Source organism: Phyllostomus discolor, chromosome 14 (genome assembly GCF_004126475.2).
Source record: "Phyllostomus discolor isolate MPI-MPIP mPhyDis1 chromosome 14, mPhyDis1.pri.v3, whole genome shotgun sequence".
Taxonomy (NCBI): domain Eukaryota; kingdom Metazoa; phylum Chordata; class Mammalia; order Chiroptera; family Phyllostomidae; genus Phyllostomus; species Phyllostomus discolor.
Window position 1 is genome coordinate 39,578,010 of NC_040916.2, and position 21,931 is coordinate 39,599,940.

Below are 21,931 nucleotides of genomic sequence, written 5' to 3' on the forward strand. Positions count from 1 at the left end.
ACCACCCCAAACAGAACTAATGTAAATTTGAGAACATTAATTCATGAAAATTGAGCTTGTACAAAACAATATACCCACTAAAAGAATTTTCAAAATCTTGCTGTAAAAACAGAAGAAACAAACCTACTTGATTTTGCTTAATCTAGTGTTCACTGAACATCTTACAAAAACAGTTTGGGAAAATCTACTTTCTAAATGACAGACTTGAATTTAAGGGCCAGATAATCAGACTCTCAAAAGACCTTAGAAATCATCCTGTCCAAATTCCCACCCTAAAACTTTCCCACATCTATGTCAAGATAAGTGACAGAGCCAGATGTCAAATCCAGACTGACTCACACTGTGTTCTTAATTAACTTAACAAGGTAACTGCCCAGTATCATTAACTGGAAGAATTTTCAATATAGCATTTACAAATTTGAATGTAATACTCCTCCCCCCACTGGATACTTACCTAATAATAGCTAACACTTACCATTTCTCTGGCTTCATTAGTGAACTGAAAAGTACTTGGTAGAACTTCTATGTTGGTTGCTCGTTCTAATTTGTCACGTCGGTCTGTTGAAATATTAAACCTAACACGATCGCCTTCCAACAGGGTCACCTTGGATTTTGTATCTTTGTCTCCAAAGGGAAGTTCTTTAGGAATCATAAAGTCAACTTTAATGCGTCCTGGCAACGGGTCATTCTGATGAGAAGGAAAAACTATTTTAGCTGGAGATTTCCCATCCTTCTAGTGCTACGTCAAACAAGAAGAACACACAGCAAACCCATGTTATTTTTAACAGTTCCCTAAAGGGAAAAAAGGGGCTGACAACCTAAATCCACTTTGAAAGCTTTGTGTTCTATGGTTGCGTGATACAACCATAAACTCCCAAGAGGGCTGTTAAGATCCTGCACTATGATACCGAGAGGTTTTATTTAAGGGAAAGAATTTTAGTCTTTTATGTTCCACATTTCCTTAGCCATAATAGCCCCCAGTCTTATCACCTCATTTCCCCACAAAAGAAACTCGAAGTGCCGTGGGTGGCAGTGGAAACAAATGGACCCCTGAACTATATTTTTTCCAACTTAGCAAGTATTTCTTTTGCCCCCTTTCCCTTATTGACCAGTAAAACAACAAAACAACAAACCGCATTGACAGATAAACCAATCAATGGTTTCTCATTTAGTTTAAATATACATATAAAGTATTTAATTGTTCCACTACCATGTATTTATTGAATGGAATAACATTTCTGTTACTGAAGAGGCGAAGACGACACTCTAGAAAAATAACACTTACCTGGTTTTTACTGGGTACTTTGGGGATAACTTTGGTTACAGTTCCTTCAAAATGTTCAATGCTGATATCTTCAAAAATGACTGTTCCTTGAGGCAGTAGTCTGACATCTGTTGCAACTTCTTTACCCTGAATAAAAAGGGAGTGGAGTGGGGGTTGTAATTTTAAGTGTTTCCTAATTCACTGCTGATCTTAAAAGAAGGTCAAAGATGAAATTAGTTAACTATCTTACATTTCTGTCCTTGATTGTGAATTCCACGTCATCTCCAGGCTGTAAGGTGTCTAAGTCACCTTTAAATTCACTATAGTGAAAGAATATCTCTTTTACAACATCACCTCTTTCAATAAAGCCAAATGCCTCCTGAAGCCAAACAAAAACCAAAAAATAGAAACATTATGTACCATTAAGCATATGTATATGATGACAACTGACAATCAATTAAGACTTTTCAAAACAATTATACTGCCCAAGAACTATAAGCTGATGACCAGAAAAAAAAATTGCCATGGAAACAATATACTTGGTAAAGTCTAATATTCTCAATTAAGCAGACCATTTTGAAGAACATAATGAATTAGCACTGGCTGGTGTGCTCAGTGGACTAAGTGCCAGCCCGTGAGCTGAAATGTCGCTGGTTCAACTCCCAGTCAGGGCACATGCCTGGGATGCGGGCCAGGTCTCCAGCTGGAAGTGTGAGAGGCAACCGATAGATGCATCTCTCACACATTGATGTTTCTCTCCCTCTACATCTCCCTCCCTTCCCTTCTTCCTAAAAATAAATAAATAAAATGTTTAAAAACCCCAAACATAAAGTAACCAAAGAATTTTAAAGGATACTTTTTTAAAAAAAAGATTTTATTTATTTATTTTTAGAGAGGGAAGGGAAGGAGATAGAGAGAGAGAGAGAAACATCAATGTGCGGTTGCTGGGGGTTATTATGGCCTGCAACCCAGGCATATACCCTGGCTGGGAATCGAACCTGTGACACTTTGGTTCGCAGCCCGCGCTCAATCCACTGAGCTACACCAGCCAGGGCTTAAAGGATAAATTTTAAGGTTAACAGTGAAACATTTTTAAAGGGAACATAAAGAGAGACAAAAGGCTTAGGTTTGAAGTTGTAACACTCAGAAAAATCAAAGAAAAAGTCAAGTCCCTCAAATTTGATGTTACCCACCTTCATGGCACAAACGACTCCTTGATAGCGGGTTTGTTTCTTTTTCACCAACATAATGTTTCGAGCACTCACAGCACCAGTACTAGAAAGGAGTAAGTGGGGGGGTGGGGTGGGAGGGGAATCAAAGAGGGGTGACAAACGCATTGGTTAGATGTGATGAGTCTTGAGAACCAATAAACTAGTTTCCTGAGGCCTCAGGAATTCTATCACTAAAACCAAACAAAGTTTGTGGCACGTGACCCTTTTCATATGGCTTCATATGCAAGACTTTTGCTCAAAATCCCTAGCTTTCTAAACACGGAGCGCACATATAGATCATTTTTCTCTTGGACTGTTAACGTAACACCATGGGTGTTCTATTCTGCTTTTCTATTAAAACAAAAGAAATAAAGGCACAAACTGCATGCAGGCAAAGATAAGGAATGTTCATTTTGGGAATGTCATTCATTAAACACGCATTTGAGTAGGTATTACGTGCTTCAAGTGAAGGTACTGGAGACAAATGAGTAAGAGACGGTCCCTGTTTGCAGTTACTGAATTACTAGGTTGGCCAAGAAGTCTGTTTAATTTTTTCCATAAATTAAAAAACACGCTTTTCATTTTCACAAATAACTTTATTGATTTGGATATTCTGAGTATGTCAGCTATCTCCCATGTGACCGTTCTTAAATAATGTCTCTATTTGATCCCTATCAACTTCAACTGGTCTACCTGCAACCAGGGAGCATCATTCAGCGAGAAATCTCTAGCATGAAACTTCACAGAGCACTTTGGACACATTCAATCAGTCACAGCACTTTCTCTATATACTGCACAAATCTTTTTTTGTGTTTCAGTTGCATTTTTACCTTTCTTGGAAAATAAAGCATAATATACTGAAAATGTTGCGTATTTCCGTCCATCTTCAATATTAAAATGGCTGTACAAAAATTCACCAATTTGGCTGACAGTGACCAGAGGGGAGGGGGAGGGAATTTCAGGGGAAGGGGGAAAGGGTTTGAAGGAACTAGTATAAAGGACGCTTAGACAATAATGGGGGGGGGGGGGGGAGTGGAGACGGGAGAGAGGTGGCGAGGGCTGGGATGGGGGTAAAGGGCAGAAAGATGTACTTGAACAACAATTAAAATTTAAAAAATAAAGCCAACAATTTTTATTTTATTTAAAAAAAATGCACGATAATGGCAGCTGTCACAATACAGTAACAAAATTGCTTTGAATGAAGTTAAAGACAACTAAGCACTACTAGAGCCATCTCATAGAAAAAACAAACAACTTTTTGGCCAACCCAGTAGTAACGATCTTACCATTTTTTTTCTGATTAAGCAGCCATAAAAGAAATATGAGTAAATGTAATAATTACAGGAAAAATGTGCTATCCTTTAAAAAACGATTCACCTTCACTGAAACCAGATACACCATATATTGCTATAATGTCCCCATCTTTGAGCAGCAGCACTGTAAATTTGATTTTGTTTTAAAGTTGGCAGACTATATAAGATGCAATATATTTATTGATGTAGTTTGTTTTAAGAGTTGCAGACCAAGCAATTACTTCCCTAATTCTTCATGAACAAATTGTAACCCAATTGTGCTTATTTCAAAAATTGAGCAGACTAACAAAGACACTGAAAAAAATCTCACCTGCCTTTGCAACTTACTACAGGCTTTAGACTCAGACTGGGATTTCCATAACTGCTATTTAAAATTTTAGGCAAGTTGCCCTGACTGGTGTGGCTCAGTGGATTGGGTGCCCCACTGTGAACCAAAAAGTCATTGGTTCAACTCCTGGTCAGGGCACATGCCTGCGATGCGGGCCAGGTCACCACAGCTGGGGGGTGTGAGGCAACCGATGGATGTCTCTCTTCCTCTCTAAAAGTAAATAAAATCTTAAAAAAAATTATAGGCAAGTTACTTTATGAGAACATACTTCATTTTACAAATGAAGAAATTTACGGGGCGAGGTTCTGAGGATTAACAGCTACTTAATACAACACTTGGCACACAGGAGAACTTAAAAAAGATTAAGCAAAGCCCTTTCACTGGCTCCGTCCTCAAACTCAAGTCCTACCCCCTAGATTCCTACTTGAGATTAAACTGAGATATTCAGATGAAAATTTGTAATATCCATCCCTTCAACTCAACCTAATTCCTTCTGGTCTTACAAGAGGCAATGTTCAAGGCTAACAATTCTGCACAGGCTCTCGGGGCTTTTGCCATTACAAAGTGCCTTTCTAGTACTTTCTCCACTTCCTATTTTTAACTTCCTTTTGTACTTGTATCTCCCCTCTTACCCACCCCAAAATAAAAATAAACATCCCTAGGCTTTCTTAACTACACTTTCCCTAACTGCTTATGCTGTGGAGATTGATGGCTCCATTTCCTGCCCATTACTAACTAGTTTGTCTCAGACCTGTATGTGTAACTGCATGTTCAGTATCTTCATCCAGAAATACCGACAGACACCTCAAATTCTAAATGCCAAAATAAGTAGAATTCTTCTCCAACCCTTACCTTAATATTTCTTCTGCTGTATCTCCTTAATGCTATCATCATCTGCCCAGTACCCCAAGCCAGAAAAATGGCACTTGGGACATCCCTTCCCTTAATTCCAGTACACACTCCTGTTGAATCAATTATAATGCTTGATGGCTTTATCAATGTGACCTGACTTCTCCATTGGATCACCCCTGGCCTTTCTACACTGGCCCCTCTTTCATATTAACTCTCATGTAACTGCCTCCAGTCTAGGACATTCCTACCCTCCAAAAGTTTACCATCTCCACCACTTCCGACAATCTAAAGCTAACATACTTAAAACCACTCAAAGACTTCTCTGATTATGGGATAGTGCTTAGGCTTCACCTTCCTACGATCCAGTCAACTCAATCAACTCAAAAGTATTTTCCTCAAATTATGTCCTCTACCCAGAATGCTCTTTTTTCCCTGACACCCTTCCCTCAAAACTTATAACAGTGATGCTTTTGCAAAACCTTCACTGACCTCCCGAATAGCTAGCTCCTTGAAAGCTATTTTAATTAACTTCCTATTTCTGACGCCCTATACAATGCCCATCATGGAATAGGCCCTGAAACAATTCGCCGATTAATGAAAAGTTTAAAAGGCCATAAAAATTATCCAGACTTACAAGCTAGATTTTTAACTCCCTTCAAATTTCATACTGTAAAAAAAAGAAAAGAAAATCACCTAGGTGGAAAAACTTACTGTTTATTGTTATCAATTACAAAGTTTATTTTATCTCCGGTTTCCAGCTGAACGTTCCCTTCCACATCTTCAGGGGTGTAGGTCAGATAAAACACTTCCTGTGAATTAATGAGTTATTGTTACTATATGAGCAGGACGCACGTTTACCGTGTACTGTGACTTACTTTGTTAAATACCTCTTAAACTGGCATTTTAAAAGCCAAATTTCCTAAAATTAGATGCTTTGTAAGAAGCACATTGTTTCATTACGTAAACACACACTTCCCCTCCATGATGCTGATGACTTCTGCGAGTCCACAGCTGAGCAGCAATCCAACTTCAAAAAGCTTACACACGTGGAAGCGTTTGCCCAAAGACTGTAGTTACATTTCAAAACCAATTTTTATATAAGGCATTCCAAACAAAAAAAGCCAGAGTTAGTGCTTAAGAGGAACCAGGAAAAAAAGTCTCCTCCCGCAACCCCCCCGAAAAGTGAGTTAAAAAAGGAGCATTTTACCTTAATGTTCTAACTAAGGTCACACTTGGGCAAGCTAAGACACTTGGAAGTCCTACAGATTTTGGTTTTAATTTTTTGATTATGCTGCACTTCGAAGCCTTAGAAACCAAATTTAAAATTGATTTTTATCAACTGCAGCTTACGTTTTCTATTTTGAATTTTAAAGTACGCTTATAGATCACATAGTGGATCAGGCAAAGGTTTAAGAAAAATACACAAGTTTACCCCATTACGTTCGTAGCATACACTCCCTGTTGGACTCTGACCCGGGGCAGCTGGAGATTTACTCTCTAAGGTGTGAGGAACAGCGCACACAACCTACCAGTCAAAAAAAAAAAAATTTCCATTGCTAATCATTTCAGGAGCAGCACTGTGCAATATAAAATGAATTTTAATATCCTCTATACTATACACAGAGATGCACTTTAGTATGATCCATAAGAGGATGCCATGCTGCCAAGTTTCAAACTTACAGTACTTAAGTTGACTGTAAGTGTAAACTTTGAGTTATTTGTAAAAACCCAAATTGAGTCTCGACCGTATTTTTTTCAGGTCAAGAAATGCCAGTGCTTCTGATATAATTTTAAAATAGTAATCTTTATATACTGTAGCTCTCTTGCGTGCAAGCTGAGGAGATGGGGAGAATCTTCCTTTTCTAATGTGAAAGATACGCAAATGCAGGGCCCGAAGAAAACATAAAACATCAAAGGCACTAACTTGTCCATTCATTCGTTCTTCAGGGACGATTTCTTGTTTTATCTTCACCAGTTTAATAGCAATGGGCTTCCCGGTCCGCCGGTCAGATGATACTTCAAATTCAACATCATCTAAAATAAAGAAAGTGCTGTTTGTTGTACTAATTTTGGTAAAACGGCCTCTGACTTTCAAGCTACACTTCATGTAGCTACTTGAGCTGCCTTACACCAGTGATCCCCAAAATGTGGCTCCTGGACCAGCAGCAGCATCACCTGGAAGCTTAGCAGAAAGACAGATTCTTGGGCCCCACTCCAGACCCACTCAAAGACAAACTCTGGGCACGAAGTACAGCACTCTATGTTTTAACAAACCTTCCAGACACACACTAATGCTTCGAAAGCACTGCTTCAGACTAAGCCATGCCTTAGTTTTCGTGGCATAAACACATACTACAAATAAGGCAATATAACAATCATGACCTTTGGCAAGTTTTTTAAACCCTTCTGTACCTCATGTGTAAAATGAGAATTTACCAAAATAATATTCTCATCGGGCTTAGAGTATGTGGTACACCAAATACTCATGTTGACCACTGTTCTGACTCCCCCCCAACCCCACCAAAGATATTTACAAAACACACACTGATACCTGGTAACTTCAGTCCTTTAATAAGCCTTACATTTTCACATGTAAAAGTGGCTTTTATGGTGCTAGCCAGGGTGAATTTTCATATAGTGCAAGGGGTGACAGTACAAGAGTTATTTTTTCAGGCACTACCAAAATCATATCTAGTAAAATAATCAAAACTAACATTATGAAAATTTAATATTTTCACGGGCCCAAAATTGAATATAGTATAATGAGTCATTATTAGGGGAATAAGTGTCAAATCCTCCAAGTATTTATTTAAAAATATTCAAGTTATTTTTTAATCAGTTAATCTTTTATCCCTCAAAAAGACAATATTACAAATAAATCAAAATTCTGCTAGTTTGTAATAGACATACTGTAGTAATTGGTAGAATTAAAAGACCAAAACTAATACTCTCAGGAGCTAGTTGATATGGAAGAGAAATTTGTGATTAATTTTATAAAGGAGAATCAGCAGATTACCTCCTACTTTTAAGTCCTGCAGGTTGCCATTATACTGTGAACAGTGGAAGAAAAGTCTAGCTTGACGTTCTGAACACTGAATAAATCCGTAAGAGGTTAGCAGTTTTTCGATAACCCCAGTTTCACGCAGTGCTGCTGAAGTACCATTGGGGTACCCATTGTGTCCATTGTTGTGGAGAAGGTTTGGATCAAAGCTCATCTGTTTTAAAAAGAAAAAGAATGCAATATATACAGATCTGTACATTATCTCCACAGCAGAGGTCTGATGAACAATTCACTAAGTTTTTAATGTATTATAAAAAGGCAAAGAAAATAAAGGTAAAATAGGTTAAGGGAAGATGATTATGGGCTTTTATTGCTGAAATGTTAATTTAGCTAATAAAACATTTCAGAGCAAATATTTGAGTTACTTTGGGAAATCGCCCCAATTTATGGTAGAATTTTTGCTTACAAGACAAACAGCATTTCCAGAGGCTAGTAATAAGGTAAATCAACTACAAAAGTAAAAGCTAACTTTAACTTTAAATTACTAAAACAACAATTTCAAAACAGTGGTAACTAGTATTCAAGAGATGGCAACCCAAACTATGAGCACACTTCCGTAAGAAACTTAATTAACATCTATTTTGAAATTTAAATAGAAACTTTAATACTATTTGGTAAGCCATGCATCCTAAAGACAGTAAGTTAGTAGTGATTAAACAACAAACTTTATATGCAATACTTATTTCAAACTAAAAACTATCAGAATAATGCATGCTTAGATCCTTTAAGGGAAACCAACCCAAATAGTTAGTTAGAAAACAAGAGTTGTCTAACATAAAATTCCAAGAAAGTAACAACTCTTCAATTCTAAAAATGTTCAATGACTTGACAGGTACTTTTAAGAAGTTTTCACCTGTTTCTGACACTGATAAAATCTCTAAATGCTTTTTTATTTTTATGATCAGATAAAGCAAAGGAAACATTCTGTAGTGAAAAGAGGAACTATTTAGATGCAACAAACCCTCTTTAGATCATCAAATACTGTCCACACATTGGGTATTTCATTTAGCTATAAAAATAAATACTAACTGAATCTTAAAATAGGACAAAATCCATAGCAAAACTTAGGTTTATATTTCACTTACTACGGCTGCAATATATCCACATCTTTACAACTAGTTTTAAGCCCTTTCATTGAAAATTTAGTTTGTAAGCATTTTCATTTAAGTATAAAGTTGAACACTACTAATAAAAATATTTTTCATTAGAAAAAAATTACCAAATTTCTAGAAAAATAAAGCCAACTATAAATACTTCAGTGTGTGGGATGGCCAAATCATGCAAACCAAAGTTCACATCTGTAGGTGGTTAAGTTCTCATTATTTCACGCTATATATTGTTCTATTTGACATGCGTTAACTCGTTCAATTTTTACAAAAGCCCACGAGAAATATTACCCCCATTTTAACAATGAGGAAACAGATACAGAGAGGCTAAAGGACTTGCCAAAGTCAAACAATAAGAGTAGTCAAACCAAGAAGGCCTATGTCTACAATCTGGACTCTAACCTACGGTTTCTCAAACTTAAGTTACCTGGAGATCTAGTGATGTGGTTAAAATACAAATCTGATTCAGTGGGGATTTTGAGATTCTCCACTTCTGACAAGCTCCCAAAGTGATACCAATGCTTTTGATTCTTGAATACACTTTGAGGAGCAAGGCCCTACACTACCTAAACTTATCTTTCAAGATTCAAGGTGAAAGAAATGCTTAGGAAAGTTAGAAAGTGAGTCTGCAGGGTATTTCAACCAAACTGGCCCTCCTAAGCCATGCTCTTAACACAAAGCAAAACAAGCTGGGATGACTGCTTCCCTGACTTACAGATCTCTGATACATGGGTGTCCTCTTTTGTTTTTTTGTCCCAGATGAGGTAGAAGATGAAGATAAAGGTAAAGAAAGTGAAGGAGGGGCTGCAGGAGGGGGAGGAGGATCTGATGGCACAGTAAATACGTTCTCCATCTCAAACAGCTGCGATAACATAGCACAATGTTTATAACTGAGATAAGAAATTAACATATAACTGACAGTCAACCTGTGTATCTTTACAGATTTACCATGAAGTTACTTTAGCAATATATATTTATCAGATTTCTGTTGACTAAAGAAATAAACTACAGCATCAAACTGGAATGCATTTTTTAAAGCTCTTACACATTCCCTAATCTGTAAGTTTTATAATTTTTAAAATGCCAAATGGATTCTGTAGTGGTTGCTACATCGAGACAATTCAGTCCAATTTCTTCTCAACGTTCCACAACTTTACATAGAATCCAATATTCTCAATCATTTGTCTCCTTAAAGTAGGGTACACACAGCAGCATAAGCCAAAGGGGGGGAGGGATATAGACACATACACACACACTTATATAGGATCCGGCACAAATAACGCCCCTCTTCATTAAAAAATCGTAAGCATGAAGTTCTGTAACCTAACAATATCACACTCAAGCATACCATACAACATTTTAGGTGAAATGTTCAAATTAGAGCTATAAATCATTACACCCATATTATTACCCTACCAACCACACTCAAGTAGGCGTTACCTCGGCAAGACCCTGGTTTTTTTTTTTTGCCCAAGATAAAAAATAACTTTTATAAATATTTACAGGAGAAGCCTTGCTGATTGCTAAGTCAGACGACACATCACGTACATTACCTAGGTTTTGAGAGGGAAGAGTGGAAAACTCGGAAAGAGTATGACAGTGAAGCCCTGCCCCCTCACTTCCTTTCAGGATATCAGTTTATAATTGCCCAATTAAGTGGACACACAAATTTAGCTATCTAGTTTAACTGCTCTCACAAATAGATTCCCCCAGAAGAATCTAGACAGAAGGGAATGCTAATACAGAAAGCACAGGCAAAGAATATGGAAGCTGACACTCTGAATCCTTGTACTAGTTCTTTAATGTCTACATTGTGAAATTAATGACCATTAATGAGATCTGCCTAGTGCACCAAGACTATGATACAGACTTACATTAGCAGCAATAAAATATACTACATGTATTTCATCCCTCAGATATTAATTCATGATAGTATGAAGTATCCAAATATATTTCTGGTGAGGATGGAAAGTTTCTGCATTGTTAAGAGGTAAACTTACACAGCAAACTAATATTCAGAATACAAAGATTAGGCTGAACAAAAAGCACTTCCACTTTAAATCCATTTCTACAATTCAAATCAATGAAATGAAGTGGAAATCTTGTTATCTTATCTTTGAACCCTACTGAATAAAGATAAAAGCTATTCAAATTGCATTCTCTTATCTAGCCGGTCTAAACTGATTTTTAAAAAACCAGATAAAGAGGTAAATACAAGTAAAAGCAAAAGGTACACTACACATTCTCTTTTTTGGCACTTGTCTTCTATTACTATAAACTGATAATTCCTTTCTGAATTCCAAATCTTTATTTCTATCAACTTTAGAAAGCTGAGAAGTTAAAGATTAAAAAGGAAAACTGCCTTTATTATTTTTAGATTCCGAAAATTTCCATTGTTTAACATTGCATACTATCATATTTTCTCAATTTAGGATTACTAGCTAATGAACAATAAATTTCCACAACCTATTTCAATTTCAGGAACCCCCCAGCTAAACTTCACCATTTTTTACAAACAAGTTTCTAGCTTGGACAACTGGATAGACTGTAAGTCAATTCCCTTCAGGCTCATCTTCACATGCAGTTGGTCACCAAGTCCTATCACTTCTACCATTAAAACACCTTGTATCTACCTCCTTGACTATACCCTAGTGTTTACCTTTCTTATTAAACTCTAGACTTGCTCTTAACATGTCTTTCCATCCTCAGCTCAACTCTTAAAAGTGGCACCATTTCTCTTCAAAGATATACTTTTGAATGTGTTACTTTAAAATCTTAAGCTAGGTCAATTTTGAAATACAAAATCCATTAAATGCTTGCTTAAAAACATCTGGCAATGTTCCTACGGAATAAAGTCGAATGTAGTGGGCCCTTCAGAACCTGTCCCCCACCCCACAAAACTGTATGCTCCACTCTGGTCACGTGTGTTTTCACTTCTCTGACTCTGTTACCTTTCCACCTTTACCTTTTAATGAAGTACCACTCACCTTCAGACATCGCTTCTCTGTAGGCTTTCTTTATCCTCTGCTATAACCCCCACCCCGCCCCAATCAAAGACTACAGTGGGTACTCCGGTCTGAAATCCTAACTTCTAAATAGCACAGATGCAGTTTTTCTAAGAGACCAATAAAGCAATGCTAATAAATACAATCTTATGTGAACAATTTCAGTTTGGGCCATAAATATCACCCTCATCTAACAAAAGACAATAAATTAAATAAAATAATCTAGGGTTGATATTTTCAGATTAAACAGCTGCGGATACAGTTTTCATAATACTTTTAGAAAAGAACCAATTAAAAACATTTTTGTATCTGACCAAATAATTAGGAAACCCAAAATTATAAACGGATCATTCCCATCAGGAAACTACAAACCTACCTCGCAGTGATAATCAAATATTGCACTTTCAGTAGTATTTGCTGAGTATTCTTTTTCAGCACACGTTTCAAAGGATGAAAGTTGCTAGTATTAAAAAAAAAAAAAAAAAAAAGAAAGAGCGAGAGAAAATGATCTATCAAGCTACCGAAGAATACGACTGCTGCTGCACCGGGCAATCTCACAGCACAGCACTGAAGAAAGCAAAGACTACTAGCAGCGTTGGGAAGTGCTCTTTCAAAGCTGTTGAGTAGGCACAAACTTCTTGTTTCAGATAAAGTGTTGTGTCTTCAACTTAAGTGTACTCTTCTTTGGTCTTGTTGGTTGTTTCAAGGCTTGTTCTTTGCCTGATCTGAACTTGAAGCAGCAGTTTCAGGTGGTAAAGTCTGTTCTGTTACACTTCATACTAGAAATAAAAAATGAAGACATTAAGTATAACTTCCATGAAAGGATCCCGGACAGAAGGTGCATAGAGAGACAAACTCATTTCATTAACTTAGAATCACTGGTCAAGCAAGTAATACAGGGAACTTGGAAGCATATTCATTTGATGTTATGTGAGCAGTCTCTCACATGCTAGTGGATGCCTTCTTTAGCATCGCACACTCAAAACCAGAAATTTTAGTCATTGTTGACACCCCCTTCAAGCTCTAAGTTACATGGTATAATACTGATATTTAGTATAAGGTTTTTATAAACAGCTAGTACTGTGTTAAGTATTGTGGAAAATATAAAAGAAATTCATGCCATTAGGGGAGTTTACATGCTTGCTGAGAAAAGCAGAATATAGGACAAAAAGTCAAAAATTAATTTGCTCAACTAATAACTGGGTACCTACTATGTCACATACTAGAAATATTGTGCGTATATTGTTTAATCACCACTGTATGGGCACTGAAGCAATACGGTAAGCAAAGTCAAAGAAAGCTTTTAATAAAAGGTAAAATTTGAGGTTAATTTGGAGAAACAGACATATTTTTAAGAGCAAGAAAACACCTGGGTATTTTAGGCATTAAATATCACATAAGCCAAGACCGAATATGCCACTAAATTTTAAGTTCCCTCAGAGCAGGGACCATTCACGTGATTTTCTATGCCCAGCCTTCAGGGCGGTTGATTGCATGAATGACTGTGTAACAAGTGTGGCTTCTTGTTGCAGAGGAATCAATAGGCTGGTCTGGCTAGAACAGAGGGCTGGGTTCAGGTGAAACAGGATATGCACTGTGACAGCTATAGTGCAGCCAGATTATGAAGCTGTTCACCTTGATGTAACAGGAAATACAGTATTAGTTCTTGATATAAGAGTATGAAGTCTTGAATCCTTTGGGAGATGACTTAGTGAAGGAAACAGAAATGTCATTGAGTTGCTGCCATAAATAGATGAGAAATGTCTATAGAATAGAAACAAGATGAGATAAAATGGAAAGAAATGAAATAGATGTCTAAATAAAACTAGGAATTATATGTCTTGTATTAACTATAAAAATTATTTTGCATAAACTCAAATGTTAACTAAAATGATTTATCTGGGGAGAAGAAAAAGATTTGGTTTTAGATATACGAAAAGATGACTAGAGTATTTGGAAAACATCACAAATAAAAACTATAAGGAGAGGTCAGAGGTGGTCAAATAGCTTAAACTAGCAGAGCTCACTTCAAATCACTGGTACTTACTAGTACAATTCCAGGAACAAGTTAAATTATTTAATCTAAGTTTCAGTTTCTCATGTGCAAAATGGAATCTGGGTAGCAGCTGGTTTGTGGCCTTTCCCTCTTATCTGTAACGTTCTGATTTTAGTGTATGTGCTGCCAAGCGATCACTGTGGCCATTTTTTTTTTTTGGTGACTGTAGCTAACACTCCATGATGTTACATTGTTACTTCAAATATTACATTTGTCTTGGTCACAATTTTATTTAAATCATTCTCCTATTACCCAAACTAGCTACTTCTTATTCTTCGAGGTAGGGTTTTCAAGTCACCTGGGAAGCTTTAAAGTATACCTATGCCCAGTTCCCACTCAATGAGTAATTCAACTGGCCTCAAGTAAGGTTACTTCCATAATGATCGATTCCTCCCTCTCCACTTCCACACCCAATGTTGCAAGTCTTATCAATCAATATTCTTTGAAGATCTTCTATATCCATCTTTTGTCCTAAATGAAATCATGTTAGCCCAGGTGTCTAACATATCTGTTAACTTCCAAGGTCAATCCCTTCCACTTTTTTATCAAATAACAGTGCCAGACTGATCTAAAAACTCCAATTTCATCTCATCTCCTTGTCCAAAATCCTCAGTGACTTTTCCAGCAGTCTAGAGAGGGAGTTTTTTCTTTTTAATTTTTATTATTATGCCTTCATTGGTTGATTCTTGACTAGGGAATCGAACCCACAACATTGGTATATCAGAATAATGTTCTAACTGACTGAGCTACTTGGCCAGGGCTAGATAGTAAATTCTTAATTCTGGCTGCATATCCAACCCAACCACCATCTGGGTAACTTAAAAAAAAAAAAAAAATCAAAGTCTAAACCCCACCCTGACATTGTAATTTAACTTCACTAAAGTTAGGTCTCAGGCGTTGGTATATGTTCTTTACTCCCCTTCCCCAAGGTGTCTCTGACTTGCAACCAGCATTTAAGAATTACCACTCAAAGTGTCTCTATCCTACTGGGTTGGCCAGAAAGTTTGTATGGTTTCCCCCCCCATAAAATAAAAAACACATTTTTCATTTTCACAGTAACTTCATTGATTTGGATATTCTGAGTATGTCAGCTATCTCCTGCTATTGGATCCTAGTGTGTAGAGGCCAAGGGTGCCGCTAAACATCTTCCAATGCACAGGACAGCCCCAGAGCAGAGAATCATTTGGCCAAAATGCCAGAAGTACCAAGAAACTCCACAAACCCCTTTTGACACATTCGATCAGTCACAGCACCTTCTCCATACACTGCATAAATCTTTTTCTGCTTTTCAGTTGCATTTTTATCTTCCTTGAAATAAAAAATATGCAGAAAATGCTGCAAATTTCCTTGCATCTTCAATATTAAAATAGCTACACAAGAAATCACTAATTTTGGTAAGTTTTTTTTTTAATGCATGCTGATATGACAGTTGTCACAATACAATCTTAACCAAATTGTTTTGAATGAAGTTAAAGACAACTAAGCATTACTAGAGCCATCATACTGGAAAAAATAAACTTTTTGGCCAACCCAATATAAAGTCTTAATTACCCAATCAAGAAATAACCTCTTCTTTTTAAAAATATGGACTTAGAGCACTGGTCTATCTATGAACCCAAAGACCTCAGAACTGCTATCTGATGATACTGATGAGAATTTCAAGCTACTAACAAGGTTGTATGTATTGAGACAAAGAATCAAGAAAACTTATCTTGAAAAACTTGAATTGAGTTAACTCAGTCTAGGGTGTTGTACAATATTAAGAACTGCCAGGTTTGTCACTTAGTAACACAGAAACAAGACACTTCCAGATTCTAAACACGAAGTACTGCAGGGCCAGCCCGTCTTAGGCATTAATAAAGCCTGTTAGGATCCATCAAAGTTCAAACAAACCCACCAACTATCATGAATAATTGAGAGTGGCTAAATTTCATTTCATTAGTATCTTCCCAGCTATGAGATTTCTGTGGTTAGCTAAATGCTTTTAAATCAAATTAACACTTAATAAAAACACTATAAAGGTATCTGTTGGGCATTTTCATAAAATTGGCTATCCACTCACGCCAAGATTACTAACACTCATGGATGGTTACGAACAAGTTTTGCCTGAGTCCTCTGAATGTCAGTGAATCAGTTCTCTCTCCAAGAGCCAGGCACTGAAGTCACGTGATTTACAGAGCACCAATCAAAAGTCTAAGGAACAACTTAAATGTGGATCCCTCTTCCAGACTGCTAAGTAATCAACTCCTTTCTCATTTGCTCCATATGTAAACAGTATCACCATTAGTTAATTACCAACTATTATGTCATGTTGTTACAGGAGTTATCAAGCCAATTCCTCTTCTTGAACTGAAAAGCCAAATAGTCAATCCCTAGTTCACCTTTCACCTGTCTTAAATTTATCGTCACCTGTTTTGTTATTTACTAGCTCTTTTCAGTTTGCTGCTTTACCTGAAAAGCCTAGCAGAAGCCAAGCACAGTGGGCACCAAATTAATAAATGTTGAACTAAAACAATTTATGTGATCTCAGTAATCAATCTAAAATGTATCGCATAACCCAGTTTACCACTTTCAAAACAAGTTATCCTCAAAGTTTGTACAAGCACACACTTGGGTAGAATATTAATGAAAGTCTACAAAAGTCTCCCACCAACTAACCCACCTTTTTTCAGAGTACCTTCCTCCTCTGAGAAGGGCAAAACCTTCCTCCTCTGAGAAGGGCAAAAGACCCAAATAGGCAGCACAAGAATGAGAAGGTTCTCTCTATTGTTGATTTGTTATGAATAATATTCTTGCCTTTAACTTTATAGTTCACATTTCTTCGTGCATTAACTCAAGTTAAAGTATATTACATTTTGCTATAATCTGCATAACTCAAGTGCTGAACAGGTTTTAATTCACTTTTACTGCAGCATCTAAGGAAAGTAATTAACCATCTTCAACTTTTGTCATCACCATGTTGAATGGAAATATTAGAAAAATCTAATTGCTCCAACTATCTTTTTGTGCACGCTTAATAATAATGATGCTGCACTGTTAGGTACCTTACCAGCTACTAAATTATTAGAAATTATATATCCATCTATCACTTAACTGCTTCTACATACACTAATACTTTGAAGCAGGGCAAATGCCAGTGTGGGAAAAGCTGAAGAAATGCTTCAGACACAAAGTTAGGTAATAGTGTAGACCAGCACTGCCCAAAAGAAACAATGGAAGTCATATATACGTAACTTAAAGATTTCTAGCAATCTTGTTGAAATTGAAACAGGTAAAACTATTCAGTTGAAATTATGTATCTTATTTAAGCAAATATATCCAAAATGTTATCATTTTCCACATGTAATCAATCTAAAAAAATGAGTTTCACATTCCTTGAAATCTAATGTTTATTTTACAATTACAGGACATTTCAATTGAGAATTGTGTACAGTTCAAGTGCATAAACAGCCAGTCAAGGCTGGTAGCCACCACACTGGTCAGAGCAAGCCCAGACTGGTAAGAGGAAAAGGCATTGGCATGAACAATAAAACAATATAAGTATAAGGCCCCTACACAAAGACCTCCACTGAAAAGAGGAGGCCAGCAAGACCTAACAAACTTGACCATAGCAAGAGTTTGTACTTGCATCTGAGAAGCAGAAGTGCATTAACTAGCTGACTGTGTACTGGCTGTAGCTGAAAACCCGTGGATAGCCCACATGTTCAATGTGAAAAACTGCTGATCAGTTTACTTTCAACCACACACTAATGTTTTACCTCAGAATAAAAGGACATACTCTATACAAAAATGCTCCAAAAATTAAATTACCACTCAATACTTCTGAACAGAATACTGCCTAGAGAATACCATATTCAGTTTAGTACCCATAATGAAAAATGTAGTATAATAGAATTCCTCAGTCTTGGCAGTATAAACTAAAAAAAAAAAAAAAGTTTTGTATTGATCTGTTTTTTAACTAGGTATTCACACATTCAAGTGGAAAACATTCTAGTATCAAAGAAATTTTTTAAACTTCCGATTTGGCAGAAACGATTTAAAAACAAATGACTGGATTCAAGAAAACAAGTCCTTCGTACCACAGAAGTTTCACCACTGCAGACATTCCAGCGATTAAATCTTTAAAAATACAGTTACAATTCTAGCTGTAACTATTATGAAAAAAATCCTACAAGTTTTATAGTTATCTGTAAGACAATTTGGGTCAAAGGTTTCCAAGTAATTTCCTTGCTTTTTGAAAAGACAGAGCTTATAAAGCAAATCAATTCTTTGTGTTTCTTTAACAAGATCACAAGATTTAATTTTTTTTGGTAATACAGCTCCAAAATTCAACTCTTTAAAAATCTATCCAAACACATTTGCATGTTTCAACTGCCTTGTCAAGAGTATGCCTCTCACAATGTGAATAAACTTAATGCCACAGAACTGTACATTTTTAAAAAAAGGTTAACATGGTTATTGTATGCACATTTTATCATAATTTAAAAGAAAATATTTTTTAAGAATGTTGGATGGCCCCGAAGTGTGTCTTCAGGTAGGAGGAGAGGAAAACAGGAGTAGGATAAACCATGACTGCATGTCAGTTTTCACACTCATTTTTGATTTGCTAGGATTTACTAGAATTTTCAACCACATTCTAAAGGTCATACTTGTTAAGCCAGAACTTATTTACAAAAAAAGAAAACCTATCTTCCATGTCTCAAATACTTTACTTTTCAACTCAGCTGCTATAAATACTCATCTCCACGGTAAACATCCAGAGCAGCTGCAAACACTACCATCTCTTTCATTTCCACTCGAACCACTATCATCTTTTATTTTGGGCCGAAGGCTAAAAAGAAACAAGGCTCAATATTTGCCTGGATTTTATGACTCAGGCGTATGCCTTTTCAAGTGCATAAGCCCCCTGCCTAACTACACCAAGATACCCTTTATTAGTATCGAAAGGACACCAAGATATATTGCCCCCAATGTAGTATTGAGAATGCATGCCTTCTAGAAACCCAAAATGAAAATTACTCATGTTTAACCTAGAATAACCAATATTAGGAGAACTGTAACTTAATATCTATATTTTACAGACCGGTAGCTCTGGAAGAGAGCTGCCAGTTCACATGTCTTGACAAAAAGCGAAGTCTCTCAAAAGAAACAGATTTAACTACCAGTGTCTTCGAGCGTTCTCCTTTTCCCTCCACCCTGTTTAAAGAGGACTACATTCACTCTAGGTGCAAAACAAGTAAATTGCCTAGCACAACAATGTTCCGATTTTCGTGTTTGCAGATTGGGATGCTGTTTTAGGTTGGTTTTAGGTGGCGTTCCCTGCCTCACTTCTGAGCCAAACGAGAGGAACCATCTGGATGTTTCTAAAGGAAGACCTTAAAGCAAAAGAACCGTGTCTCTTAAGACTTCGTACTGGTAAAACATCGGATAGTAAAGGCCTAGAAAGTGTCTCCGATCACAGCTCTAAAAAACCAACTCTACAATGACGAAGCCAAGCCGACCATTGCACAATGTGGGGCTGGCTCTTGCAACATATGAGCTAGAGTGGATGGTGAGGAGGATGGATTCCACTAAGCTCTCACAGAGCACGCCCTAACCTCAGGTTAGAAGGGTGAGTGAGTGCCATGTGCCTAAGATTAGGGGCTGGTTCCCTTTCTCGATCAGCCGAAGGGGAGGCGAAGAAGGGAAGGTAGAGTGCAGCGGCAATAAGGATGACAACTCGGCCGCACTACAGTGCTAAATGTGGCTGGGTAAAAGAGGTGTCTTTAGGCAGAGATGAAGCGGGGCCTTAGCCCATACACAAAGGAGGAGCCACTGCCGCACTGCGCTCTGGTACTCGTCAGATCCTCAAGCAGGTGACAGCCGGGATCTATAGGGTCGACTTAGGGTAGGCCCTTTTTCTCTGCCTCTGGCTCTTCCAGCCTCACACAAAGGACCGCGCCACCACCCCCTCGCCCCGCCCGCCGGGACTTGTAGTTCCCGTTTCCCTCTCCAAACCGCAGAAGAGGAAGCGGTCAGACTACAATTCCCAGCAGCCTCCGCGCCCTAGCCCCGCACCCCGCCTCCATCTTGGCTGCGGTCGGAGCCTCCATTTTCGCTCCTCTCTCCCCTTTGGTCACTGCTACCGCCACCACGCGCGGCCGCCTGGCCTTGACTTCTCGCTTCGGCTCTGCGGCCTGACGTGAGGCCTATAGTTGAACGAGGGCCGGGCGTAAAAGCTCGAGGCAGAGATTCAGGGTTGTATTTTCCCTACCCGGAGCTTTAGGGGGGCCCACTTTGACTTAGAAGTCCCTCCCGTTAATCTTGGTCTTCTCATATGCCCTTAGCCTGGCTTCTTGCTACCCACAATTGGACCCTAGGGTCGTACTCACCCCAACAGCTCAGCGCCCCCTCTCCAGCGCCGCCATAAGCAGCACGGCCCGGTACGTAGGAATAAATCTCGCTTTTCTCGCGAGAGTTGCGGGCTCCAAGCGCGTGCACAGGAAGGGGAGGGGAGTGTATTCCTAATACGCTTGCGTACCAAGACTGAGTGACGCCCGCTGGTAAGCTTTGCTTAACCAATATGGTCGCAACGTTCCACTACGTTTCCGCCCCAATAAACTGGGGGAAGCAATCTCGGTATTTACTGACAATGCTGGGACTCTCGGAACGGGGTGGCAGGTGACTTTTTGACGTTTCTGATCTTTGCTAACCGGAATATGGTAGAAGCAGGTGGACATGGGTAAACCTTGAGGGCGAATAATATAGAGGGCATATCGAGCAATGCCATATAAAGGATTTCTGTTTTCCCAGCAATGATCCAGAAGCCCCCAAGCCCCAGTTTCTCCTCACAGTGCAAACCTTCCTTTTGTTTTCTGTTATGTTAGACTGGACTTTTCATTAGTATAGGTCACAGTTTTAACATGGTGATGTTGAAGTCTTAGGTGAGACCTTTGTCGCCTAGAAACTATATTGCTTGCAACAGACGAGCAAGGCAGCATAATCATTAAAAACAGAAACAGACCCCTTTAACTGACCTTTCTAGTTATCCATGGTGTATCAAGTAATCAAAGAGGCTGAATCAGTAACCAAAAGGTTGAAATCAGAGCAAACCATCTTGAGTTTAAGAGGAGGCAGTATCCTGCTTCTCACGTTCAAAGATTTTCTCTCCACCTCAGTTACTATTGATCCAATCTGATACCACCTCTAACCTGCCTTTGTTGTTTGATGCTTTCCCACGCTTGCCTAGGCATCGATATTTGCTCAACGCTTTCATAGCTCACTCTATTGTGATTATTAGTCCGTACTAGCTAATGATACTTTGGCACAGGGCCTGTGACCTTCATGTTTGCATCCGTGGTTCCTGACAGTGCCTGGCATAGACATCTCGCAAAAGCTTGCTGAATGAATAGCACTGAACAGGGTAGAAATTGGAATGTTCTATTGGGGAGATACAGAATGTCAACATATTGAAGCAGCTGTTTTGTTTCCTTTGTCCAATTTTTAAAATAAAATTTTATTTATTTTTCGAGCGGAAGGGAGGAAGGAAACATCAATGTGTGGTTGCCTGTTGAGGCCCCCCTACTGGGGACCTGGCTCCTAAGCCAGGCATGTGCCTTGACTGGGAATCGAAACAAGGATCCTTTGGATCACAGGTGGGCACTCAAGCCACTGAGCCACACCAGCCAGGGCTTCTTGTCCAATTCTTAAACTGAGATCTCTCTTTCCCCAGCAACTGAGGCTTGTGCCCTGACAG

General features: G+C 38.1%; 1 protein-coding gene across 5 annotated transcripts in view; it reads right to left on the reverse strand.

The window, feature by feature from the left end:
* The window catches only part of CSDE1 (cold shock domain containing E1), a 33,515-nt gene extending 12,832 nt beyond the window's left edge, over nt 1–20,683 (reverse strand). Inside the window, exons 1-11 of one of the 5 annotated variants that reach the window (XM_036015125.1) lie at nt 20,568–20,683; nt 12,517–12,919; nt 9,851–9,997; nt 7,985–8,183; nt 6,893–7,002; nt 6,401–6,493; nt 5,680–5,777; nt 2,458–2,539; nt 1,515–1,643; nt 1,286–1,411; nt 476–688 (exon numbers count right to left, since the gene is read on the reverse strand). In XM_036015125.1, coding sequence (XP_035871018.1) covers nt 476–688; nt 1,286–1,411; nt 1,515–1,643; nt 2,458–2,539; nt 5,680–5,777; nt 6,401–6,493; nt 6,893–7,002; nt 7,985–8,183; nt 9,851–9,988 — 1,188 coding nt within the window. In that variant the 5' untranslated portion in view covers nt 9,989–9,997; nt 12,517–12,919; nt 20,568–20,683. The remainder of the gene's footprint in view (nt 1–475; nt 689–1,285; nt 1,412–1,514; nt 1,644–2,457; nt 2,540–5,679; nt 5,778–6,400; nt 6,494–6,892; nt 7,003–7,984; nt 8,184–9,850; nt 9,998–12,516; nt 12,920–20,567) is intronic. The other 4 variants (XM_028502621.2, XM_036015126.1, XM_028502623.2 and 1 more) reach the window with 4 other exon arrangements.
* Between the last annotated feature and the right edge of the window lie 1,248 nt (nt 20,684–21,931).